This window comes from Aotus nancymaae, unplaced genomic scaffold (genome assembly GCF_030222135.1).
Source record: "Aotus nancymaae isolate 86718 unplaced genomic scaffold, 86718_ANA_hifiasm-v0.15.2.pri h1tg000004l, whole genome shotgun sequence".
Lineage (NCBI taxonomy): Eukaryota > Metazoa > Chordata > Mammalia > Primates > Aotidae > Aotus > Aotus nancymaae.
The window spans coordinates 42044536-42068204 of record NW_026988415.1 but is presented as its reverse complement, the minus strand read 5'-3'; the positions used below and the strand labels follow the sequence as shown (position 1 = coordinate 42068204).

Genomic DNA, 23669 nt, shown 5'->3' with positions numbered 1-23669 from the left:
TATTCGTCTGAAAGTGTGGCGTCCTCTCGTTCTTTGCGCTTTCACTGGGAGGTACGTGCCCGAGCTGCTAATCATCAGCCATCTTGGATCTCTCTGTCTCTGAGATTTTAAAACGTTAACAGTGATTTCTTTAGCATTCTGTAAGATATTTCTTATTAGCCAAAGATAAATAACAATCTGATTTGAGATACTAGCAAAATGAAGTACTGACTTCCATCATCTCCACCATGCCACTCAATTGCTTAGAGAAAGTTACTCAGGAAGACCTGGTTCTACGTGAAGGCAGAGAATAACTATCAACTTAAAGAAATATATATCATGGATCATGAAAGAAAACCATATTCCAACATAATTCCCTATGGTTTTGGATTACATTCTACTACATATAATAGAAACCCTACTTATAGTTGTTCAAACATGTATGTATTGGTTCTCTAAAGCAAAAAGAAACAGTTCAGGTTTGGTATAGTGACTTAAGTCATCAGGAATCTACACTTTTACTCTTACTGCTCCTCTATTGTTTGCATCCGATTTCCATCCCAAATTTCCAAGATGGCCTATGGAGCTCTAGATATAAAGTCTGTACTCCATGGAACATATTAAAAACATGAGGTAAATGTCACCTTGGAAACGGGAATCAGGAGGAAATAGAACATGGGGCAGGGAATATTGTAATAGGAAAATGATATGGAAAAATCATAGAGCAAGTCCTCAAACTTGCCTTATCATCAGAACCAGCTGTGGGAAGGCTTATTAAAAACATGGATTTCTACTCCCTATTCCAGATCCATTGGATTATATTCTCTAGTAGAGGTAACCTAGAAATTAGAATTTCAGCTAGCCTTCTGGGTAATTCTGGTAATAAGGCAATATATTTTTTATGGTAATGATGGCAGCTGTAGTAGGCAAACCCAACGATGTAGAGTGGTTGAGATATGGCAGAAGTTTATTTATTCTCATACAAAACCCTAGCAGGTGTTCTTAATTGAAAGACCTGGGATCCTTCATTCTTAAAGTTACATCATCTTTAGTATATAGCTTCCAGGGTCACCGTTATCATCTGTATCAAGCTGGTGGAAGAGAAAATTGAATGAAAAATCTTTGTGGAAGATTTTTATAGGTTAAGCCTGAAAGGGGTGCATATCATTTCCATTCATATTGCACTGACTAGAACTCAGATATGATCATACCCAACTGCAAGGGAGGCTGGCAAATGTGTAGTATAGGTATGTGCTCAGAAATAAAGGAGACACGTTTTGCTGAATAGCTAGCAATTTCTGTCACAGTAAAGTTTGGGAACAGGACTGGCATCAGGGCCATGTGACCTGTACAGCTACATAGGGTCCTCAACTTAGAAGGGTCTCAAACTTGGTTGAATGCCCTGATGTTACTCTCTTAAATTTCTTAATAATTTTTTAACAAGGGGCCACGTATTTTCATTTTGCTTTGGACCCTATAAACTGGACCCTATTTAACTGATACAGTTTAGAAAAGAATGACCCAGAATGTGAGGCAGAGCCAGAGGAATATGGCACAGTTCAGGACTTTGGGCAGTCAGCAGGTACTGTACTTCAGAAATGTTCTTTAATGAACCAATGTTCTTGGCTACCAGAGAGCCTTCCCTTAGAATGCTATCCTGTTCTGCATTTTTTATCTGTGACTTAGATGACATATAAATTATACTTATCACATTTTCAGATGAGAGGAAGTTGGGAGGGACAGTTAATTCTTTGGAGCACATAATTATTTTCAAAAAGATCTCAGTAGTTTGGAATGATGGGTTGAAACTAACCAGATTACATTTAATAGGAAAAAAATGTAAAGCTTTTCATTCAGGTCCAAAATCCAACTGCAAAAGTACAGTCTTAGGATTTTATTTGACTGAGAGCACGAGCAATGTGACTAGATTGCCAAAAATTCTAATTCAGCATTAGTCTGCATCACAGAAAGGTAGGGTCCAGAACAATAGAAGTATTGGTTTAATTGCAGTTTAGATGACATCTGAAATTATGTGTTCAGTTTATTGCACCATATCTAAGAATCCTATTGATAGATTAGATTGTGTCCAAAAAAGGATGCCTAGGATGGAAAAGGGTTTTGGAAAACATGTCACCTGAAAGACAATGGGCAATTGAGGGAACTGTAAATGTTTAGCCTGAAAAGGAGAAGATTTTCAGAAGGGAAGGGGATGAGAGAAATCAAGAAATCTGTCTGCAAATGTTTTAAGCATAGGTATATAGAAGGTATATTGGGTTTCTTCTGTGTTATTCCAGAGATCAGAAATAGGACCAAGAGGTATAACATACAAATAAACAAATTATAGCTGAACATAAGAAATTTTAATAAAGTTATTCCAAAATTGAAATGATTGATGTCAGGACATAGTGAGCCTATTGCAAAAAAGTTATCAAGTGAAGACTGAATACTGGAAACTCTGGAGGGAACTCATGTATTAGTTAGGAAGACTAGAGTCTTTGTAATTATGATTATGTAAGACTAAATACTATTGATATGATGCAAATTGATCAGGATCTTGTTAGGCTTATATTTTAAAAAGACTATGAAGCCAGACTGTCTAAATTCAAACCTAACCTCTGTTTCTTATTACCTATGCAGTCTTGGGTAGGTCACCTAATTTATTAATGCCTCAGTTTTTACCTATAAAATGGAAATAATAGGCCAGGTGCGGTGGCTCACGCCTGTAATCCCAGCAGTTTGGGAAGCTGAGGAGGGTGGATCATGAGGTCATGAGGTCAAGACCATCCTGTCCAACATGGTAAAACCCCATCTCTACTACAATACAAAAAAATTAGACTGGCGTGGTGGTGTGCACCTGTAATCCCAGCTACTTGGGAGGCTGACGTAGGGGAATTGCTTGAACCTAGGAGGCAGAGGTTGCAGTGAGCAGAGATCATGCCACTGTGTTCCAGCCTGGTGACAGACTGAGACTCCATCTCAAAAAAAAAAAAAAAGATAAACATAGTATGTACCCCACACATAGAGTTGCTGAAAGCATTAAATGAATTAATACTGGTTAAGTCCTTATAGTATTATATAAGTGGTGTATATTATTCATTTCCAGAAATATAGTTGGTGATAATTTTTCTATCTCTTCTTCAATGAATGTAGACTTTAGTACAATTAAATTAATTTATTCTGGATATAAGATAGAATCCTAGAGTGAAAACATATTTTAAAACACCAAAAACAAACAAGCAAACAAACAAATAAACCTGAAGTGGTCCTGAAGATATTCTCCTCAGGCACCCTGAGAATGGCATAAGAGGGCAGTATTTCTGGGATGCAATATATGCATCCCAGATGCATATATTTAGGACTTTAGGAGAACATTTCCAGATTTCCAGCTTATATATTTAAAGCTTAAAAAAAAATCTTATAGGGCTTTTACATTTCTTAGGTCACTTGATCCTCATATTAACTCTACAAACTACACAGGGCAGTTACCATCTCCATTTTGAAGTTGAGGAACCTAAGCAACAGCAATATAAAAGTTAGAAAAGGTAACAGAATCGTTCAAGGTCACACTATAAATTTTTAGTGGCACCAGGAGCAGAACCCATGTATCTTAAGTTCTAGCTCAGGGCTCAGAGATAAACCAAATGGGTAGTAAGTTGCTTTTAGACTAGTCTGTGGAAGACATTTCATAAGGCTGATGAAGTGGCTTTGATCATTTTGCTGGTAAGTTGCCTGTTTGCTTTTCAGCAAAATTGGCATCAGCCCGAAACCCCTGCCACCCAGCTTAATTTCCTTTTGGCTTTGCAGAGGTTAGGGGGAGTCAATAAAATCAGTGACTTATCCTGGGTGTATTCTCCACACAGACACTGTTGAAACATACCTGCCAGCTCAATCCACTTTTTATGCATTATTATAGACAATTTTTACGCTTGTGGAGAATATGTGATCCTCTTACCAAGGCAGAAGCTGGCTCTGTGAGTTTTAGATCTGGATCTATATATACAAGTACTGTAATAGCTCACAATATTGGAGAATTTGATTTTTGAAGAAAGTGAATCTTGCTTTAGTGATCCTGATACTCTGTATTTCTATCTATCCTACTCTCACTTCCCTTCAGTACCTGGCCCTTGCCCTTTCAACCTTTCTCTCACTGGCATACTTGTTAGGTTGGTGCAAAAGTTATTGCGGAATTACTTTTGCACCAACCTAAATATTTACAGCCATTCATATACTGTGGGGAAATTAATTGGGTTCCCTCCCTAGGGGGATATAAAGCACAATGTTCTCTTTAATTGACAAATCAATAATATTTGCTACAATTTATTAAGAACTAAAATATGGACCAGGCTTCTGCCTAGCACTTTAGAAGCATGAGCTTATTTGATTCTCTTAATAGTCCTAAAAACTGGGTGCTATTATTATCCACAGTTATGCATCAAGGAAATAGAGTCCCAGAGGAACTTAGGAATCATGACCAAGGTTGCAAAGTAAGTACCAGAGCCAGAATTAAGACTCAGGTGTTCTTAGTACAGAGTCTATGCTTTCATTTACAACATCATAGAGTTGTGTGACCTAGATAGTGGGTGGCAGATGTTTTTGAAGTTGGGAAAGGCTTTTCTTATAAAATAATAAATGTAAGCAATCATTTGCTCTGAATTAGATGAATTAGACTGAGATCAGCCTGATGCTAATGAATATCACAGACATTTCCAAGGTCTAGATATACATAAGACGAGGGAAGGGGGGCGGGGATGAGGAGCTTTTGCTGTCCCAGGAACTGAATTCTCTTCTCAAGTACTAGGCAGTGCCTTTTTTTCCCCCAAGCTCTCTGAGACTAAATGGCTATATGCTAGTGAGTGCTGGCTAGTGATGGGGGGCGTTAGCCCTTAAAGGCTTGGGCTTTGGTCAGACGTGTAACTAGCCTTCATGTCAAAAGAAGAGCAGTAGACACTGAGTCACCTAACTGCAGCAAGATCTATCTGCAGGGTTTTCCCTGGTTTATAACCTCAGGTAACAACCTCCACAAGAGTTTTCTGAAAAGCCGTTTTTTCTTTTACAAGTGACCTGACCACTTCTTACTTGCTATAGAAACATCCAGTGGCACTAGATCAATTTGTCGTAAGGCCAGAGCGCTTTGACACCTAGGTTTCTATCTGTACTTGAGTGTTCTGCAGAGGAAGTATCAGTCAAGACTAGGGAATAATGGGATGAGGTTGGAAAAGTAGGGGGTGGGATGGAGGGGTGGTAGTGGTGCAGACCCTTAGGTAAATTAGGCTATATTTGTAAGCTGCTTCATTTAAACCAGTACAGAGAACACTGTGGTGAAATTTGATTCCCCTGTCAAGAATTAGCTTGCCTTATGATATTTCAAAGACTTACTATTTAGAGTCAGGATGTCCTTTGAACATTGAGCCTAATTTCTTGACAAAGTTATATCAGGAGATGAATGATAATCACAGCTGAATAAGTGCTTATTCTATCAGAGAAAATGGGGCCATCAAACTTCCACAGTTAAAAGGCAAGTTTATTCAAAAAAATTAATTCAAAAAGGCAAGTCACCCTGTTTCAGGAGATTTGGATCCTGCTTTGAGATAATCATGGGAAAGAGAAAGTGCTTTGTAAATTCAGTTATTTTTTCCTTTCTTCGATTCTTCTGCATCCAATAATCACATCTTGAAATCACCTAGCTTATATTTTTTTTCTTGGAACTGTGAGCAGTCATAATTGGCTTCATCTGAAAATCAGTTTCAACATCATAGATCATCAACTTATATTTGATTAATTAAATTAGTTCTCATCAGTATTACCAAGACAGGGAACAAGCTTGGAAACCTCCCAGAGAGCTGTCAACAAGTGGGAAGTTAATCAAGATTTCTAAGGGCTGGGTCCTGACTTCAGTGATGGAAATGGAAAATAAAACTATTTTCAGATACTATTCTAGTATAATTGAGTTCATTTGAAATACTATTACATATTCATCCTAGAAAGATTCTAGGTGGAAGATCCTAGCTTTAAAGCCAAACAGATAAAGATTTGAATTATAGCTCTGCCATTTTTGCTAGCAAGGTAACCTTGGTCAAGTGACCTTCTTTGACCTTTAATTTCTTCAACAACAACAACAACAAAATAGAAATAGTGGTACTCACCTCATAGGAATGTTGTGAGGATTAAATGAGACTGGGAGACTACAGAATAGGAGTCAGGAAATTAGGATTTAAATTCTAGTTTTGGCTCTTAGTAGCTAGAGATGAGTCCTTAGGAGAGTAAATTAACCTGTCTGAACCTCAGTTTCCTCATCTACAAAGTAGAAATAACACCCTGCACTTTATAGATTTTTGTTGACCATGTGTTTGGCTTGCTGTCATGCAAACAAATAGGTTATTCACAATCTTGGAAAGTTCTCTGGTAATGTTAAGCTGACATGGAGGAAGATAAAGTGATAATGCCTTGTGATTGACACCACTTTCTTTTCTACCTCAGATCCCAAACTAAGTAAGTCTTTATGTTAGAATGGCTTTCTTCTTCCTGAGCTCTAAATATCACATCACAAATAATGTTTACCAAACAAATATTCTGTGAATTAGAGAATTATCCTTGTCATGAAACGTTTTATTTTTTAAAAATGCTTATTTAATATCCAGTTGTCATCCTCATTACAAACTGTTAGCACACCCAAACAACTAAACTTAAGTGATATTTTGCTTTTCCTTACTCCTTGAATTACAAAACATCATGTTTACAAGCTATGAATGCCTAATGAGTTTGACAACCATAAATAAATAAACCTTTAGACTGAAAACAGAAGTATCAATACCACCCTAATCTAGTCAAATAATTGCCTTCATGAATTTTTCTTTGATATGCAAAGATTATGTTCACAAACTAATTTGGCTGAAATGAGACCAGTAAAAAAGTTCTTTTCGTAAAAATACAATGCAGACAATATATATTGTTCCATATGACAGCCACAATGTTATATTGTGGTTCCTTACATTTTATCTGTATTTTATTTGATTACTTCTTATGGCATGGTAGTAGACAGAATAATTCCCTCCACCCCAAAAATGTGCATATCCTAATCTGTTAGGAATATGTTAAGTTCTATAGCAAAGGCAAATTAAGGTTGTAAGTGGAATTATGGTTGCTAATCCCCTGATCTCAAAATAGGGAAATTATCATTGATTATCCAGTTAAGCCCAATGAAATCATAGATTTCCTCAAAAATGGAAGAGGGAGGTAGGAAAGAAAGAATAATATTATGTAACAAGGATTCAACCTGCCCTTTCTGGCTCTGAAGATGAAAAATGGCCAAGCACCAGTGAATACAGACAGATTCTAGAAGATAGAAAAGGAAAAGGAATAGATTTTCTCCCAAGGCCTCCAGAAAGGTATGCAGCCCTGCCCACATCTTACTTTTAATCCAGTGAGACCCACATTAGACTCCTGACTTCCCAAACAGTAAGATAATAGTAAATATGTTGTTTTAAACTAAGTGTGTGTTAATTTACCAGCAGCAAGAAAATTTACAAGAATCAATTACCACATTTTGTCACTTCCTACAGCCATTTGTATACCTCCATTTCTTCTACTAGATTAAGCCTTTTGATCTGACTCTGTGTATTCTTCAAATTTATACGTTATTGCCCCTAACAAAGACATACACACTATTTGGTAGAGTACCTTTCTGTAATAGAACTATAAACATTTGTTAACTGGTTATAAGAATGAATGACACCAAGTAATCCCAAATTCAATTTTCATCCTGTTTTTTGACCTCTGGAATTTTGTGGATGCAGCTAAAGGTGGTATTCAGTGAACTAATACCCAAAGCTCATCAGTTTAGTGACGTATTTGGGTTTCTTTTCTTTTTTCTTTCTTTCCTTTTTTTTCTTTTTTTGGTGATGCTTATATGGAAACATTTTGGATGTATTTTGAACAACAAAAACAGTATTAGATTAAAAAACATGGAAGAAATATGACAGTATAGAGTAGTGGCTATGAACTTGGACTCAAAAGTGAGATAGACTTTGGTTGAATCTTGGACCCAAAATGTATTTACTAACAATATGACCTTGGACAAATAAATTAATCTCATTGAGCTTCAGTTTTCTCATCTGTCAAATGTTGTTAATAGTAGGACCTATTTTATACATTATCATGAGGATTTAATGAAAGAATAAATGTAAAAGTGCTTGGCATGAAATCCATGCTTAATCTATGTTAACCATAGTGCAATAGCAAGAATATTGAACTTTTAATTCAAGAAACTTGGGTTTGGGTCTTCTGTTTTAATATTAATTTTCAATATGTTGTTCAGCACATTCCTTCTTTACTGTCTTTCAGTTTCTTCATATGTCAAAATAGCCAGATGAATTAGATCCCTTAGGGTTTGTCTAGCTCTAAAATTATCCATCCTTGAGTATCATATTATATTTTTAGGCATTACTATCTAGGCCAAATTTCTAGATTCTGACCGATCAGTAATCACAGAACCAAATGATGATCTTGAAGGAAGGTAAAAATTGACCCATCTCTCATGTTTAACCTCTGATATTTATTTTATTACTAACTTTATCCCAAGTTCTGTGTGAAACCTGGAAGTACACTATCTAGTGTAACTTCTTTAATAATTAACTATATATGGAATTTGTTTGACATCAACAATATAAGGGTCCAGGGAGTACTATTTTAGAGGAAGAAAGACAAATCTTAAGGGAGAAAAAGAAACAGTAAAGGAAAAGCAGGAGCTGTGAAGAAAAGTGAAAAAAAAAAATACCATTGTAACCACTGTTTAAGTTTCCATTTCCCCCAAGGTTGTTTTTTTTTCCAGTTTGAAGAAGTTGCTTTATGTCTGGGCAGACTTGTGCTGAATAAACATGTTTCTCTCCAGAGAAGGACCTTGTGTCAAATGGCATTGAGAAGAAATTGCCCTGCCTTTATGCTCAAGCTTTCCCAAAGCTCATGCATTGCTCAAAACTCAAATATTAGTGGAAATAAATGTGGAATCTAGAGAAAAGGGCAACTCAGGGCAACTTTACAGCAGCCCTGACCATTCACTAGCCTCAGGGCACATCCAATGAACTGCAAGGCAGGACACAGGCTCTGAGCTAGTTGCTAGGGAGGCCCTAAGCTTTGCAGGGGCAATGACCAGGTAAGTTTCCCAGCACTTTCCCAGCAGTTTAACCTCTATTTGTTAAAGGATCACTTATTTATTCAAAGATAATAACTGACTTTAAGTTCTATGCTAATAAAAGGCAAATAGTTACAATGGCTTTAAATAATGGCAGGGGTATTTTTAGTGAAACTGGAATGTGTTTTAAAAGCAACTTAATCCTCTGAATATAACCTTTTATGTGTTTGACTCTCAGTAATTCTCAATGATTTTATCTTCCAAATATACATTTGAGGAACATGAACCATTGTCATTAGTAATAGTGACTTAATGAAGGGAATTATTTTTAAAGGGAGGTAATAGGTAGGGAGATGAGGAAGACACATATAAAAGTATCTGAAATTTGAGCCATCAATGATTTGAAAACAAATTTTCAAATAATTTTGGGAATCACTGGCTTTATTTTTTGTGGTAAGCCTATCACAATTTTTCTATTATAGCTGGGACATTTAGAGAATATGTCTTCTCTCTAGATTGAGTTAATAAACAGTCCATTTTGATCTGTTTCCTCCTGTTACAAATAAGGCAGACAATATTAGAATTTTGGTGGAGAAAATAATTATAAAATATTAATTGCTACAATGGTTAAGTGATGGAGGTAATAACAAGCTGAAGTAAAAGCAAAGCTTGATTTTTAATGAACATTGTTTTGCTTTTAACATATGCCTGGACTCTTTTTTTTCTAAGATATTATGAACTAAAGGATTCACTCATAGTAATGCTGGTTAGAATCTTGAAGGAAACAGCTTTATCTATCTTCATTGGCTTCTGTAGAAGGCCACCTTGTTTTTTGGATAACATCAGTGTGAAGATGATAGTAAGTCAAGAAAAGGCCCTAAAGCCCAATGTGTGCCTACAATGGAGTAAAGCCTTTCATTCCACGTTGAGAGACAATCCTTCAAAAGCAGCTAGCCTTATGAGAGAAGTTACAAGTTTCTTAAGTTCATATTAATGTTTAAATTGCAGATTAATTTGCAGCAGGTTTTGATTAGAGAGGCATAACTCTGTGCACCTAAAAGCAGGATGCTGAAGAAATTTTTCTAAAGTAGGGATCACAAAATTAGGAAGATTAGGGAAAAAGAGATAGATTATAACCAAGGTGGGTCCTGTTTGAGTTTACAGGTTTGGAACATTAAGTATGATATTGAATAATCATGATTATTCTGTACTTTTTCCTGGATAATCATCAAAATTAGGGGACTCTCAGCCTGGTCATTCTAGAAATAAAATATTTTTGACACATGAGGCTTTAAAGTAAGTGGCCAGTAGATTGTATACATCATAATACAGGATTAGGAAGACTATGTAGTTAATTCAGAAAGAGATATCCCTTGCCTCAAACAATTATCAGCTAATCACGTGAAAAAAATGCAAAGTGTTCCCAAGAATAATAGTACTTATGGTGTGTTCAGAGCTCAGCAATTTCTGCATTTATTCTGTGTTCAATTTATGAAATCTTCAAACTAGTCAACTACTTGGGCTAGGCTTGGCAAATCTCCATCCATGATTACAGGAAATTTTTAAGGATATTAACAGGATCTCTGGCTCTCCCTAAATCTGATTTGCTCAGCAAGTACCTCCATTTTGTCTTCTCACATGAAAGCTATTTCCAAGTCTTTCTTCCCAAAATCCTCAATTATCTCAGAACGTTAGGTAATCTGTAATACTTTTACATCTGGGCACTTTGGGGCAAAGAGCCTTAGGGCTGCTATTGCTCTCTTTTGGAATTAGCTCATGAGCTTAAGTGATTTAGAAGAGGAAAGAGCCCAATGAACAGTTGCTACCCATTGACAAAGTCTAGTAACTACTTCAGAACTTGGGAAGTATTTGGCATAAAAAATCATTGTTTAAATTAATAAAACACATTGTCTGTATTAGTGGATGTGTGTGATCAATGTCACTTCTTTGCACAACTTCAGGGCATCCCATTAATATTATATGCTCCCAGGAATACCATTCACATGGAAACTGATAGAAGTGTGCCCGTGGAGTTGGGCAATAGATGGTATTTCCCGTTACCTTTGGCCATCTAATATTTATTTCTTTTTCCAACAGCAACCTAAGTTTTCTTTAGGACAGTAGTTATTAAGCAGGTGCAATTTTGTTCACCTCATTACATTTTGCCAATATCTTGAGACATTTCTAGTTTCACAACTGGGGGAAAGTCCTACTGGCATCTTTGGGTAGAGCCCAGGGAAGCTGCTAAACATCCAACAATGCATGGGATAGTCACCTACAGCAAAGAATTAGCTGACAGTGAATGTTAACTTGCTGAGATTGAGAAAACCTGCTTTTAGGAGATTACTTTCTTCATGATTTGCATACAATCTTGCCTAGGCCTGGAGCTCAAAACTTGTTCACTCAGCCTGTCTTTCTGGGATTTTGAATCTTGATCAAAGTGACAGAAGGACAAAAAAATTAACCAAGATATAACACAATAAAATAAAACATATTAAAAAACCCCACAAAACCAGTTCAATTCAATGGTGGGGTCAAGATGACATCATCGTGTAGTCTTTTTTGCTTGCACATCTAGACCTGGCCTGGTTCCTTTCCTGTAATTAAACCTAGTTCTCCAGACTTCCTGGCCATCCTTGAGATACCTTCTGATAAATTCCCTTTTGGCTTTAATTAGCCAAAGTTTGTTTCTGTTTCTTGCAATCTAGGAATGCTATGGGAAGCACTTTTTTTTTTTTTAGGGAAAGACTACCACCAGGAAGTTAGTTTGGAGATTGTAAGTGTTTATTTGTTCCACAATGTCACATACTATCTTATTTGCTGGATTGTATGATACATGATCTTTATCCCCCAGGAGCTTAAAAATATAGTTAGGGAGACAAGACATAACCATGTAATGTGAGATTTAATTTGTATTCAAAGCAGTGCATGTTATGAACCAAATGGGTGGTTCAAATAAATAGTAAATGTTTTAGGACTTAAGAGAGGAGAAAGATTAGCTTGTGTTGTTATTAAGGAAGGCTTTCTGGAGGATTCAGGACTTAAACAACTTTTTGGAGGATAGCTAGGACTTGGGATGAAAAAAAAGGAAGGGTGAGGTATTAGAGTGTTGTGGGCCTGGTGAAATCAGACAGAATTTAATTCAGGTCCCTACTTTAGATTCAAAATTTCCTTGACTTTGGGCAAATTATTTGTAAAATGTAACATAAAATGTTGTGAACAGCCTAGAACAAAAGAAATTAAATAAATGGTAACTATGGTAGCTATTATTATTTGTTTCCAAACTTGGAGGGAGAGTTTAAGTCAAGAGACAGAGTTGGAAATTAATGCAATGTGAATGAGGAAAGCAACTTGTCTATAGCATCAATAAAATAGATGATAGGTGGGTAAAAAGGCAAGAAAGTTATTAAGGCTAGACTGTGGCTGCCTTTATGTTCCCAGGTGACAAGTTCAGAGTTTATCCTCCTGTAAATGTAGGAAACATTGGTAGATTTAGAATGCTTCAATGTTATGACAAAAATAGTGATTTTAGAATGCGATTTTAGTACTGATATGGGGAGGATCCATTTCACTGACCATAACATACAAATTCCAAAATAACTTCATTCACAGAAATTAATGAGTTGCTGTCTTTCTATTCCCTCCCACTTGGTCTTTCTGGCCTATCTAATTAAACAGATAAGTCAACAACCAAAGAGGACAATGAAAATTGTCGTAACACTAGGTAACACTTAGCTAATGTAGTCAAATTGATTTATTCAATTAAACAAATAAGTCTACTTATTTTTTATACCAAGTTTATGTAGATTGACCAATCATTTCAGTCAAACCAGTTGATCTGGTTGTACATATAAACACAATCATTACCTATAATGGAAAGGAAAAAGTTATTTTGAACATTCTTCTCAGGAAAGTTAGTGTCAAACATATAAAACCTAGTTTTAGGAAGAAGCAGGCAGTAACAGTAGTAGCTTCACTAACACATTAAGACTAGTGTCATGGTATACTCAGTAGAGCAATTATATTTAAAGATAATTAAATATAAGCAGCTACTGAGGAAAGTACAGTGGAGGAAGTATACACTGAAACGTTAGTACCAAAATGCATTCTTTGCTCCCATTCTTTCAATCAAAGCATATAACTTAAGCTTCAAATTCAAAGACTAGCTCAGACCCCAATTAGTCCCCCTTGAGGTCCAGGATAAGATTTCTAATAAACTTGTAAATCTCTGCTCTGTTGTTTAGGGGACTTGGTATTGACAGTTCTTTTCTTTCCTTTCCTAAACAGTAACTGAGTTTCAGATGAGATTTTAAAATAAAAATAAAAAAGAAATGAGCTTGCCTGACTGTGGTAACATACACTCTAGCTAATCTACAAATGCTGTAATTATGCATGGTGCTGATAGACTTGTCTCTGGGCTGGTGGTCAGGATCCAGATGAACTGGTGCAGTTGCTGCTTTATAATTACAAATGTTCTGCACCTCTTAGCAATTCTCAGGCCTACACATGATGTTGGAATTTAAAGAGGAACCATTGCCGTATATCCCATTGAGATGTGTTGGGGTAAGTGCCAGTTCATCTCTTTCCATTCATAGGCTTAGGGGGAAAAAGTGTATATGTGTGGGGCATCCTACAGGGATCATGTTTCAACTGGCTGTTTGCCACAAAGCCATTCCCATTGGAAAGGAACCCTAGTGTCGTTAATTAGTGTGGAATCAAAGAGGCTAAAACCACTGATTCAGTACTGAGCTCTTTACCTGTCTACTGCCTACAACTTATATCCTGTTTTCCTATTCATCCTGCAAATGGGGGCTTTTGGTCATACGGTGACACCAAATGAGACAATATAAGTTTCATTTAACTTCATCTCTGAATTGGCCACATTTGTAACTGTCTTCTTTACCTTACAAGATTATCGGAAACCACTTTGAAATTTATGAACCACTTATAAATGTAAGACACTTAAAATTGTCATTAATATTAGTGAATGTCACCTCAGCAATTGATATTTAATAATAATAAAATTAGGGTAAATACATCCATCCATAGTTCATGGCAGAAGATAAGGTTAAGGGACAACAATGACTCTAAACTCATCCTGCTGAAAGCAGAGCAAGATTGTCATTTCCATACATGAAATATATTCCTTACAATTGCTTCCTACCTATCTCATTCCAGTTAAATCATTTGGAAGCAGGAAATATTTTAAAATAAGATTGCCTAAGAATAGTTACCAGCAAGCTAAATGTCTATAATTTGCATGTGTAAGATAAATTGACAATAATTCTATAAAGAAATCAAAATGGCTTTTTTATTAATAAAATGAAAAATGGCTGGATTTAATTTTAATGTTATTTATGTTTTGAATACATAGCATATGCAGATGGTTCAAAATATAAAGGTATATAGTGAAGATTAAATCTTCCTTCTGCCTGCCCATGCCACCCTTTCCTTACCCACCACAGCTCCTCAGCCATCTACTCCCTCTCTTCAGAGGACACCACTGTTACCAATTGCACATGTATCCATCTAAAAATATTTCACATGTATACAAACATTTATATATGCATATGTGTGTTTTAAACTCAAAATAGCACAGTATGCATACTATTTGGTACCTTACTTTTTCATTAAACAGTGTATCTTGGAAATATTTTCATATCTAATGTACAGATTTACCTAATTCTTTTAAACAGCAGTGTCATAATGTGTCATTATATGAAATAACAGCAATTGTAACAAGTCTCCTACTGATGGAAATTTAGATTGTTTCCAATATTTTCTTAATACAAATAGTAGCAAACTGCAACAAAATTGACCATCTGATATAACTGGATTTTAAATTCAAACATATAAATTTTGTTTAAAGTATTATATTCCTTATTTTTCTCATAATACTTAAAAATCTGATTATTAAGAGTAACTGTAGTATTTATGAAATGAAGACTAGATATTATATTAGTATGTCTGAATTATGCCAAAATAAACTTAGTTAAGACAAAAATGTTCAATTTCATAAGGACAATACATGTTGTATGTCAGCTAGAATAATGTGTTGGAAAAATGAAAACAATTAATTCACTAAAATTTTCCTACTTCAGGCAGTTCAGGTATTAGGAAGAGAAAGCTAATGTGCCATAAAGCTCTTTCCTAAGTGTATTTCTGGTGCATTTACTTATTATCAACAACTATTTTGGGCATCTCTCCAAATTTGTGTATTTCCCTAACCTTACCTGTCTTGTGATCAACTTTTATTTCTCTCTTTCTCTTTTAAATATTCTGCAAATAGTATGAAATCTTATCTCATGTTGGCAGGGAATTACTAACCTAATCAATTAATGGTGGTTTAATCATTATAGCACAATCCTATGCTATTCCTCCTGTGAATTATAAAGAAGTATAAAATATTTCAATCCAGTTGGATACTTGAAGTAAGACGTAAATACAGAATCAGTTAAAAGGAATTCAGGATATAAACAATAGTTTGATATAAGGTTTGTTTTATGACAGCAATACACATGACATTACGTATCTGCATGCCAAGACTTCTCATTTCTTTCTTTTAGGTTCCTCTCAGATTTGTCCTCTCATTTAAAAAAAAAATCCCCAAACTCCACCCTGGTGTGACTGCTCACCACCGCCCACCCCCCAACACTGCAGCATTGTTACTTCAACCTGTTAGTTTTTTGTTCTCCTCTCAGCCCATTCCACATATGAAGCCAATCATCGTTAGACAGCACTTCCTTTGAGTCATTTTTTATTCCAAGATCTACAATGACACTCCAGCCTAGCACATCATGTCCAAATTCCTCTGCCGGTTACTCAGAGTCCTCTAGAATTCAGCCCTATTCTGTCTATCTAGTTTCATTTCCAATTCATGATGCTCACACAACCCCTTCTCACCAGATTCATTTTTTTGTAAGCACATTATGCTTGAGAAGTTCTACTCTTGTGCCTTGGTTTATGTTGTTAATCTTTCCTGAGAATCTTTTGAAAATCATTTTGATAATCTTCTGAGAATCTTTTCTTCTTTACTCTCTGCCTTTTCAAATCTTCTCCATCCCTTAAGTTTCATGTGGAGATCCATTCTCTTCAAAAAACTTTCCCCAAACCTTTCAGCCAATAATGACCTCTCCTTTCTCCATTTCTTTACCACTATATGTAGCCTTATTGCTCAAATGCTATATTCTATGTTCTATTCTCTATTATATTGTGCTACTCCTGTGTTTATAGTCCTAGATTATAAATTGAGGGCAAATATAAAGACTTTACTTTCTTTCCCTTTAGTAGCTAGCACAAGACTTGGTGTACAAAAGATGCTTAATTGGTATTTTTGATCGGTTATCCTAATGAAGGTATCATTGCTTTATTACGTTGTTTTGGAGGTTGCAGTGGAGAGTAGGGGATAATTCAGAGGTTTAGAAGATTTATGTCACTAAAAATGTCCATTAGGTAATGTTTCATTCAGAACACTGTTACAAAGCATATATGAGGATTTAATATTTCTCAATTATATTTTTAAAATATATATTTCCTTATACTTACAAATTTATAAAAACCACCCCAAATAGTCCGTTTGTTTCATCTTGTTGGAAAATGTAGCTGTCAAAATGGCCTATTTACAGTGAATCAATGGTGCTCTAAATGTGCTGGGAAATGGATATTGTATGGATAGAATAAAAACCAAGTAGGAACACTGTCTAATAAATGTTTACACACCATCAAGTCTACAAACATTAAATATCATACATGATAGAATCTTTCTCATCTCATAATTTATCTCAATTTTTCCATTACTTTCTTTCATTTTCTCTTCTAGCTTTACTCACAGACAAGCCTCCCAAGCCATTGTTCCCCATGGAGAATCAGCCAAGTGTTATAGATGTCCAGCTGGGTAAGTCCCCTTCTGGGCATAATAGATCCTAAAGTTGCTCTCTGTTAACAGATGGGGAAAATTTCACGAACCAGGAAAGGTGTATTGCCACTGTTATTACATGCAAATTAATTTGTGTTCTGCTCATTTATAACCCTGGAGTTCAGTGCAATAGCAGTTTAAGGAAATGAGTTTGTGTTGCATCAAAGAATAGTAATATTAATTAGTTACACTGGGTACTAAGTGTGCTGTATGACAGTTTTTTAACTCTATGAATGATAGATGGATAAGTGTCTTGCATTGGTGACTGGTACAGAAAACATTTCATACATGTCAGCCCAAATTTTTGTTTGGACAGCATTAACTCCTGGAGACCAAGCACTTCTTAAAATAAAACACAGCCCTTTGATTTAACCTTTAAAATGATTCAATAATATTCTTTTCAATGGCACAATCCAAGGACATTTAGAACTTGTTTTTAGGTTGGGATCCTGAACATTTGTGAATCATATGATGTTGGGAAAAGTGACGTGTTGATTTATGAGTGCTACTGTCCTTTTACATACTCAAATAAGGACACAAGGTGTTACACCTCCTTTTAGAGCTCCTACTGGTAATCCTTGTAATTTTAAGTGCTGTAAGCTAAAAACTCAGAGGCCTGCTAGGATTTCTTTCAAATTGTGGCCTTAATTTAAATCATGTCACTTAACATTTGCAAGATTTCATCTGTCTTTGATTTCATTCTAGTATTCTAAATTTCTTCAATTCTATGCAAAAGAACCACAAGACAACTGAGTAAATATGCTTGAAATGTATTGGGCTTATACTGAGTATATGATTTATTGATATTTGTGACCATAGTAGTCTCTATCAGTTATACAGCCAGGGTATATAAATTGATCCCAATATTTCACCCTCTTAGAAAGGTTTTTGTTTTTGTTTAATTTTTAATTATTGTGAGTACCTAGTAGGTGTGCAAATTTATGGAGTATATGAAATATTTTGATACAGATATACAATGTATAATAATCACATCAGGGTAAATGGGGTATCCATCACCTCAAATATTTATTCTTCCTTTGTGTTATAAACAATCCGGTTACAATATTTTAGTTATTTTAAGATGTACAATAAACTATTGTTGACTGTAGTCACCCCGTTGTGCTATCAAATACTAGATCTTATTCATTCTATCTAACTATGCCTATTAACCATTCCTACTTCCACCACACACAATACCCTTCCTAGTCTCTGGTAACTATTGTTCTACTCTCTATCTCCATGAGTTCAATTGTTTCAATTTTTTAGCTCCCCAAAATAAGTGAGAACATGTGAAATTTGTCTTTCTGTTCACAGTTCATTTCACTTAATGTAATGGCATCCAGTTTCACCCATGTTGTTGCAAATCACTGGATTTCATTCTTTCTTATGATTGAATAGTGCTCCATTGTGTATATTTACCACATTTTCTTTATCCATTTGTCTGTTAATGGACACTTAGGTTGCTTCCAAATCTTGGCTATTGTGAATAGTGCTATAATAAACATTGGAGTACAGATATCTCTTTGATATACTGATTTCCTTTCTTCTGGGTATATGCCTAGCAGTGGGATTGCTGAATCATATGGTAGCTCTACATTTAGTTTATTGAGGAACCTCCAAACCATTCTCCATGATGGTTGTACTAATTTATATTCCCACTAACAGTGGACATTTGGGTTCCCTTTGCTCTATATCCTCTCCAGCATTTGTTATTGCCTCTCTTTTGGATGAAAAGCATTTTAACTGGGGTGAGATGATATCTCCTTGTAGTTTTTGCAAATTTTAACCCAACTTTTGATCTTTACAATTCAATTGGGATTGTTGGAAGCTTATTTATATCTTGAAAATAAGAGAGAGAAAATTATATTCCTAATGTTGTTCATTTTTCTGAAATAAAATATAGCACATTGTAGTTTTCATATGCAGCCTAGAAATGTGCATACCAAAGTTAAGCATTTTTAAACAAAACAAAAAGAAAGTAATAAACATGTTGTCAAGTGTGGACTGTGGAAATGGTGAATATTTTGTAAATAATGAAGTATTAGACTGTGGTTCTTCTTATGTCCCGTATATTATTTTGCAGTCATTATATTTTGTTAGAGACAAATCTAGATATGCTGACATTCTTACTGACTGTATGATATGGTTTACTTATATCTCTCCACCTCAAACTGGTATAAAAATATTCCAAGGGAAGTTTGTGGTTCCAGGGGTTACATGGAGCCATAAGTTGATCTTCTATCATTAGTTTACATGGAAATTCAAGTGGATAAATTGTTTTCATACAAAAACATAAACACACACACACACACACACACACACACACATATAAAGGAGTAGAAAGCAACATTTGCATAATAAAATGTATATGATAAAATTCACAAATAAAATATGAGTAAATTTTATGTTTGTGACCCCTGGAGGAATACCCTCTTTACTCTCCTCTACTATTAGGCACATTTCAACAGCAAAGTTTGAAAAGTACTGATCCAAAGTAAGGAGAAGGACCCTTATAGAAGATAAATTCCATTCAGATTCACTGTGTGCAACACCTTTTTGTACTTTTCAGGATATCTACAAGATGTATACTATGTATAAACCTGTATTCTAATGTAGATATATATGCCAAAATACCCTACCAAATACTACCATCCTATAAGATTACTAAAATAATTTACTTCCAATTTACAATTGATGTAAGGCTGAACTTGCTGGGTTTTAGTTTGTAACACAATTGGAAATAACTTTATCGGCAGAAAGATGGAGACCTGCTTATTTTTCATCCCAAAAAGTCTGTTACTCTGAGATGTTAAACAATCATATAATTCAGAGAAAGAAAAACAAAATCAGTCAAACCAGATATTTGGCATTTCAAGGAGCACATGTCTGATTAATTTTAAGTGATTTTAACTCTTCCATGGATTTATTTAGCACCATTTATTCACAATTGGAAATCGTCTTGTAAGTTGCTCTTATACCTCAATAGTCAGGTGATATTGCGAGCATTATAAATGTCAGAACTCCTCAGTGTCAGCAGGAGGTCTGCAGTGAGAATCATGAGACATTAGAAAATGCCAGGTGTAAAAAAGAGAGAGAAAGATAACTGACACTATTGGATATCTCTGTCTATGTCTGGAAAACTTTCAGAATTCAGTAAGGTAATAAAGCTGCTAGACATTGTCTTCCTTCAGTTTCTGAAGTTTATCAAACACATTCAGCTCTGGACATCCTTAAGCTAGAACTAAAATTAGAAGAGCCAAAAAATACAAAAATCCAATCCATATGGCTAAACACACTGGGTTTCCCAAATCCCATTCCTTAAAATTTTAGAGGACATTGTGGTAGATTAAATCTGGCCATAGATTTTTGGCTACTCCCAATATCTAAACTTAATTTTTCATTCTTCTTCCATTGATTCTGCATTGGCCTTTGGGACATACTTGACCAACAGAGTGTGTCAAAAGTGATGTTCTGAAATTTTAGAGGCTGGATCAAAAGAAACTTGTAACTTCTGTTCCAGTCTTTTGATGAAATCTGAAACCACCATGCTGCTCGAAGTTTAAGCCACATAGAGAGGCACTAGAGGATGAGATACAATGTGGTGGGGGAGAGAGAGGTCAGTTAGCACCAAGGCACCAATATAAGTGAAGAAGACATCTTGGAAGTGGATCCTCCAGCCCCAGCTTCTCTGGATTATGCCATGTAGATCAGAGACAAACCACTGAGCTGAACTCTTCTCAAATTTATGACCCCAAAATTCATGAACAAAATAAAGTGGTTGTAATTGGCCATTAAGTTAGGGGTAATTTGTTAAGTAATAGTAGATAACCTGAACAAAAATTAATTAGTTTATCTAGAGCATTATTAATTTTATTTTTTCTCATGAACAAGAATTTCATGCAGCCATTTTATGCAAAATGAGACACGTTTTAGGGAATACTTGAGTATTGACTTCAAGGTAGTTTTAGAAAACATGGCCTGGAATAATTGTTTATGTGTTTGAGGGTTACACTCTGTTCTCAGTTCTGAATATTTCTAAAAGGAATACAGTAAATGAAAAATTTCAATAGAAATAAATACTTTTCATGCATGGAGTTGGCATCAGTACAGATATTTTGTTGTGTCTCTAGAGGAAAATAAACATCTTGACTTTTCTCTCCTATAGGGTAAGCCATTAGTCATCTACAAAGTTCTAGAAATTTACATACATTTTTGCTGACTTAGTGATGACAGTTTGGTTGTTGCTAAATTGTGTTCGCAATGTAATGCTGAAAGAAGATTAATCTTCACCAAATAACCATATATTTTGAGATGATAAACACATTCCTAACAAAATAATCTGAAAACTATTGCTCTCACAAAGCAAGTCTATGCAACTAAAGCTCCCTGTGGTAATATAAGATATATAAAAGATAAAACAATGTACAACACACACATTAAAAATTCCAATTTCGTCATGTTATCCCTTATTTTTTTCTCTTTCTGAAGGTAAATTTAGCTTTAAATTCAAGAAATACACCTTGACTATACCAAGGCTAATTATTTTCTCAGCAGTTGAAAAAAATATATTTTCAATAGTTTTTCTAAGTAAAACAACATTGTATTGCAATATATAAACTTATTTTTCACCTTTAATACCAATGTATTAAAATATTATAAGGACATGTGCCCAATTTGATACATATTCATGCTAGACAGACCCTTTTTCATACACTGTGTTTTATCATAAGACCTAAGTGCATGCTTTACAAAGTGTAACATACTCCTAGAAGCTTTGAAAAAGCCATGAACAAATTTGCATGAAATATTTGAGATCTTCCATCTAATTTTAATTAAAGGCGAGTTTGAAAATGAGTCCTGTCCTTCTGAATGATGATGATAATTTTTCTTCCTTCCCCTCTCCTCCCCTCCCCTCCCCTCCCCTGCCCTCTCCTCCCCTCCCCTCCCCTCCTCTGCCCTCTCCTCCCCTCCCCTCCCCTCCCCTGCCCTCTCCTCTTTTGTTTTCTTTTTTGAGACAGAGTCTTGTTCTTTCACCCAGGCTGGAATGCAGTGCTGCGATCTCGGCTCACTGCAACCTCCACCTCCCAGGTTTAGTCTCCCATTCTCCTGCCTTAGTCTCCGAAGTAGCTGGGATCACAGGCATGTGCCACCATGCCCAGCTAATTTTTCTATTTTTTAGTAGAGATAGCGTTTTGTTATGTTGACCAGGTTGGTCTCAAACTCCTGACCTCAGGTGATCTGCCCGCCTTGGCCATGCAATGTGCTGGGATTACAGGTGTCAGTCACTGCGCCTGGATGATAATTTTCTTCGTGGAAGTTTCTTAAGACTTAAAATAAGCTAGACAGTATTACACAGAAAATACATATAAACATTTACTTTCTTCTTCTGTGTGAATCAAAAAGGAGGCCTGAGGAGCCTAAAGTAGATCAGAAAAACTCAGACAAGTGGAACAGTCCAAGCTAATTGGTTATTTCAGATGTTTCAAAAAGTCAATAGTTAATGTCTAGACAAATCTGATCAGTATAAAAGATTTTTCTTCTTTTATATTCTCATTCAGAATTTATTTTATTTTTACAGGCTATTCAAATTCAAATTACATGACTGTGTTATGTTCTATTGGCTCAAATTGTCTCTGTGTGTATAAGAAGTGTTAATGTTCATCAGAAATTGATTTCCCTACCATATCAGTTTCTACTGAAAATTATATCAGATCCCCTAAGAGATAAGCGTAAGAGACTCTAAAAGATAATATATCACAATATAACATTTAATTCAACACTCAGGACTAGAAGGCAAACAAATAACTAATTTAATCCTAAATTAGGAAATTAGCTATTCAACCAAATCTATGTTGTTTATAAACCTTTATTTACCTGAAAACATTTATTGAGTTCTTACTGGATGCCAGTACATTAGATCCTGAAGATATGGAGGTGAATTAAATTATTTTCTTGGCCTTAAAGAGTTCTCAATCTGGTGGGGAAACAGATGTGTACAAGTAGAATTGCATCACAGTATGAGAACTGCAAAAAGAGGGGAAAAGGGGAATGCTTCTTTATTTTTGTGATAGGACCTCATATATTAAAGCTTCTATGTGCTTAGGCTTTTACTCATTACAATGACAAAACTCTGTAACTTCAACATAATTACTACGTTTATCTGAAAATAATTAAGAATTACTAAGAATAGAACCTTTTGAAATCATAAATTGTCCACCATTTGCTTTAATGTGGCAAATACTAAAAATATAAATTTTTGATACCCTTGAATCAATTCAGTTTAACAAAATGAGTCAACTCCTAAAGTTGACATAAAATGAACAATCCACAGCAAGTTACCAACTGAGCTAAATGTTAAACCAGAATTATTGTTAATACAAATAGTAATACATGATTATTTCATTAGCTGGATCATAACTTGATATATGCATTGTGTATATAATGGTAGAAGCAAGGGATTTCTTTTAATTCTTTATATCATATTCTTACCCTCTTAGTTTCAAATAACTCCTTAAAAACTTTTATATAATCTTGAATAAGCGAACACTGTGAAGAGTTTGGAGAGTAAGAAGGAGGGTATTATGAACTTACTCAGCTTTCTTGGCATACATAATTGGAGCTAGTTCACGGCAGCATTTCTTCTTCCTT

The 23669-nt window shown here is 35.2% G+C and overlaps 1 protein-coding gene across 1 annotated transcript in view; it reads left to right on the top strand.

The window, feature by feature from the left end:
- The window catches only part of IL1RAPL2 (interleukin 1 receptor accessory protein like 2), a 1111506-nt gene that overhangs the window by 818914 nt on the left and 268923 nt on the right, over positions 1-23669 (top strand). The window contains exon 6 of the mRNA XM_012451657.2: positions 16926-17000. Within this exon, the coding sequence (XP_012307080.1) occupies positions 16926-17000 (75 nt within the window). The remainder of the gene's footprint in view (positions 1-16925; positions 17001-23669) is intronic.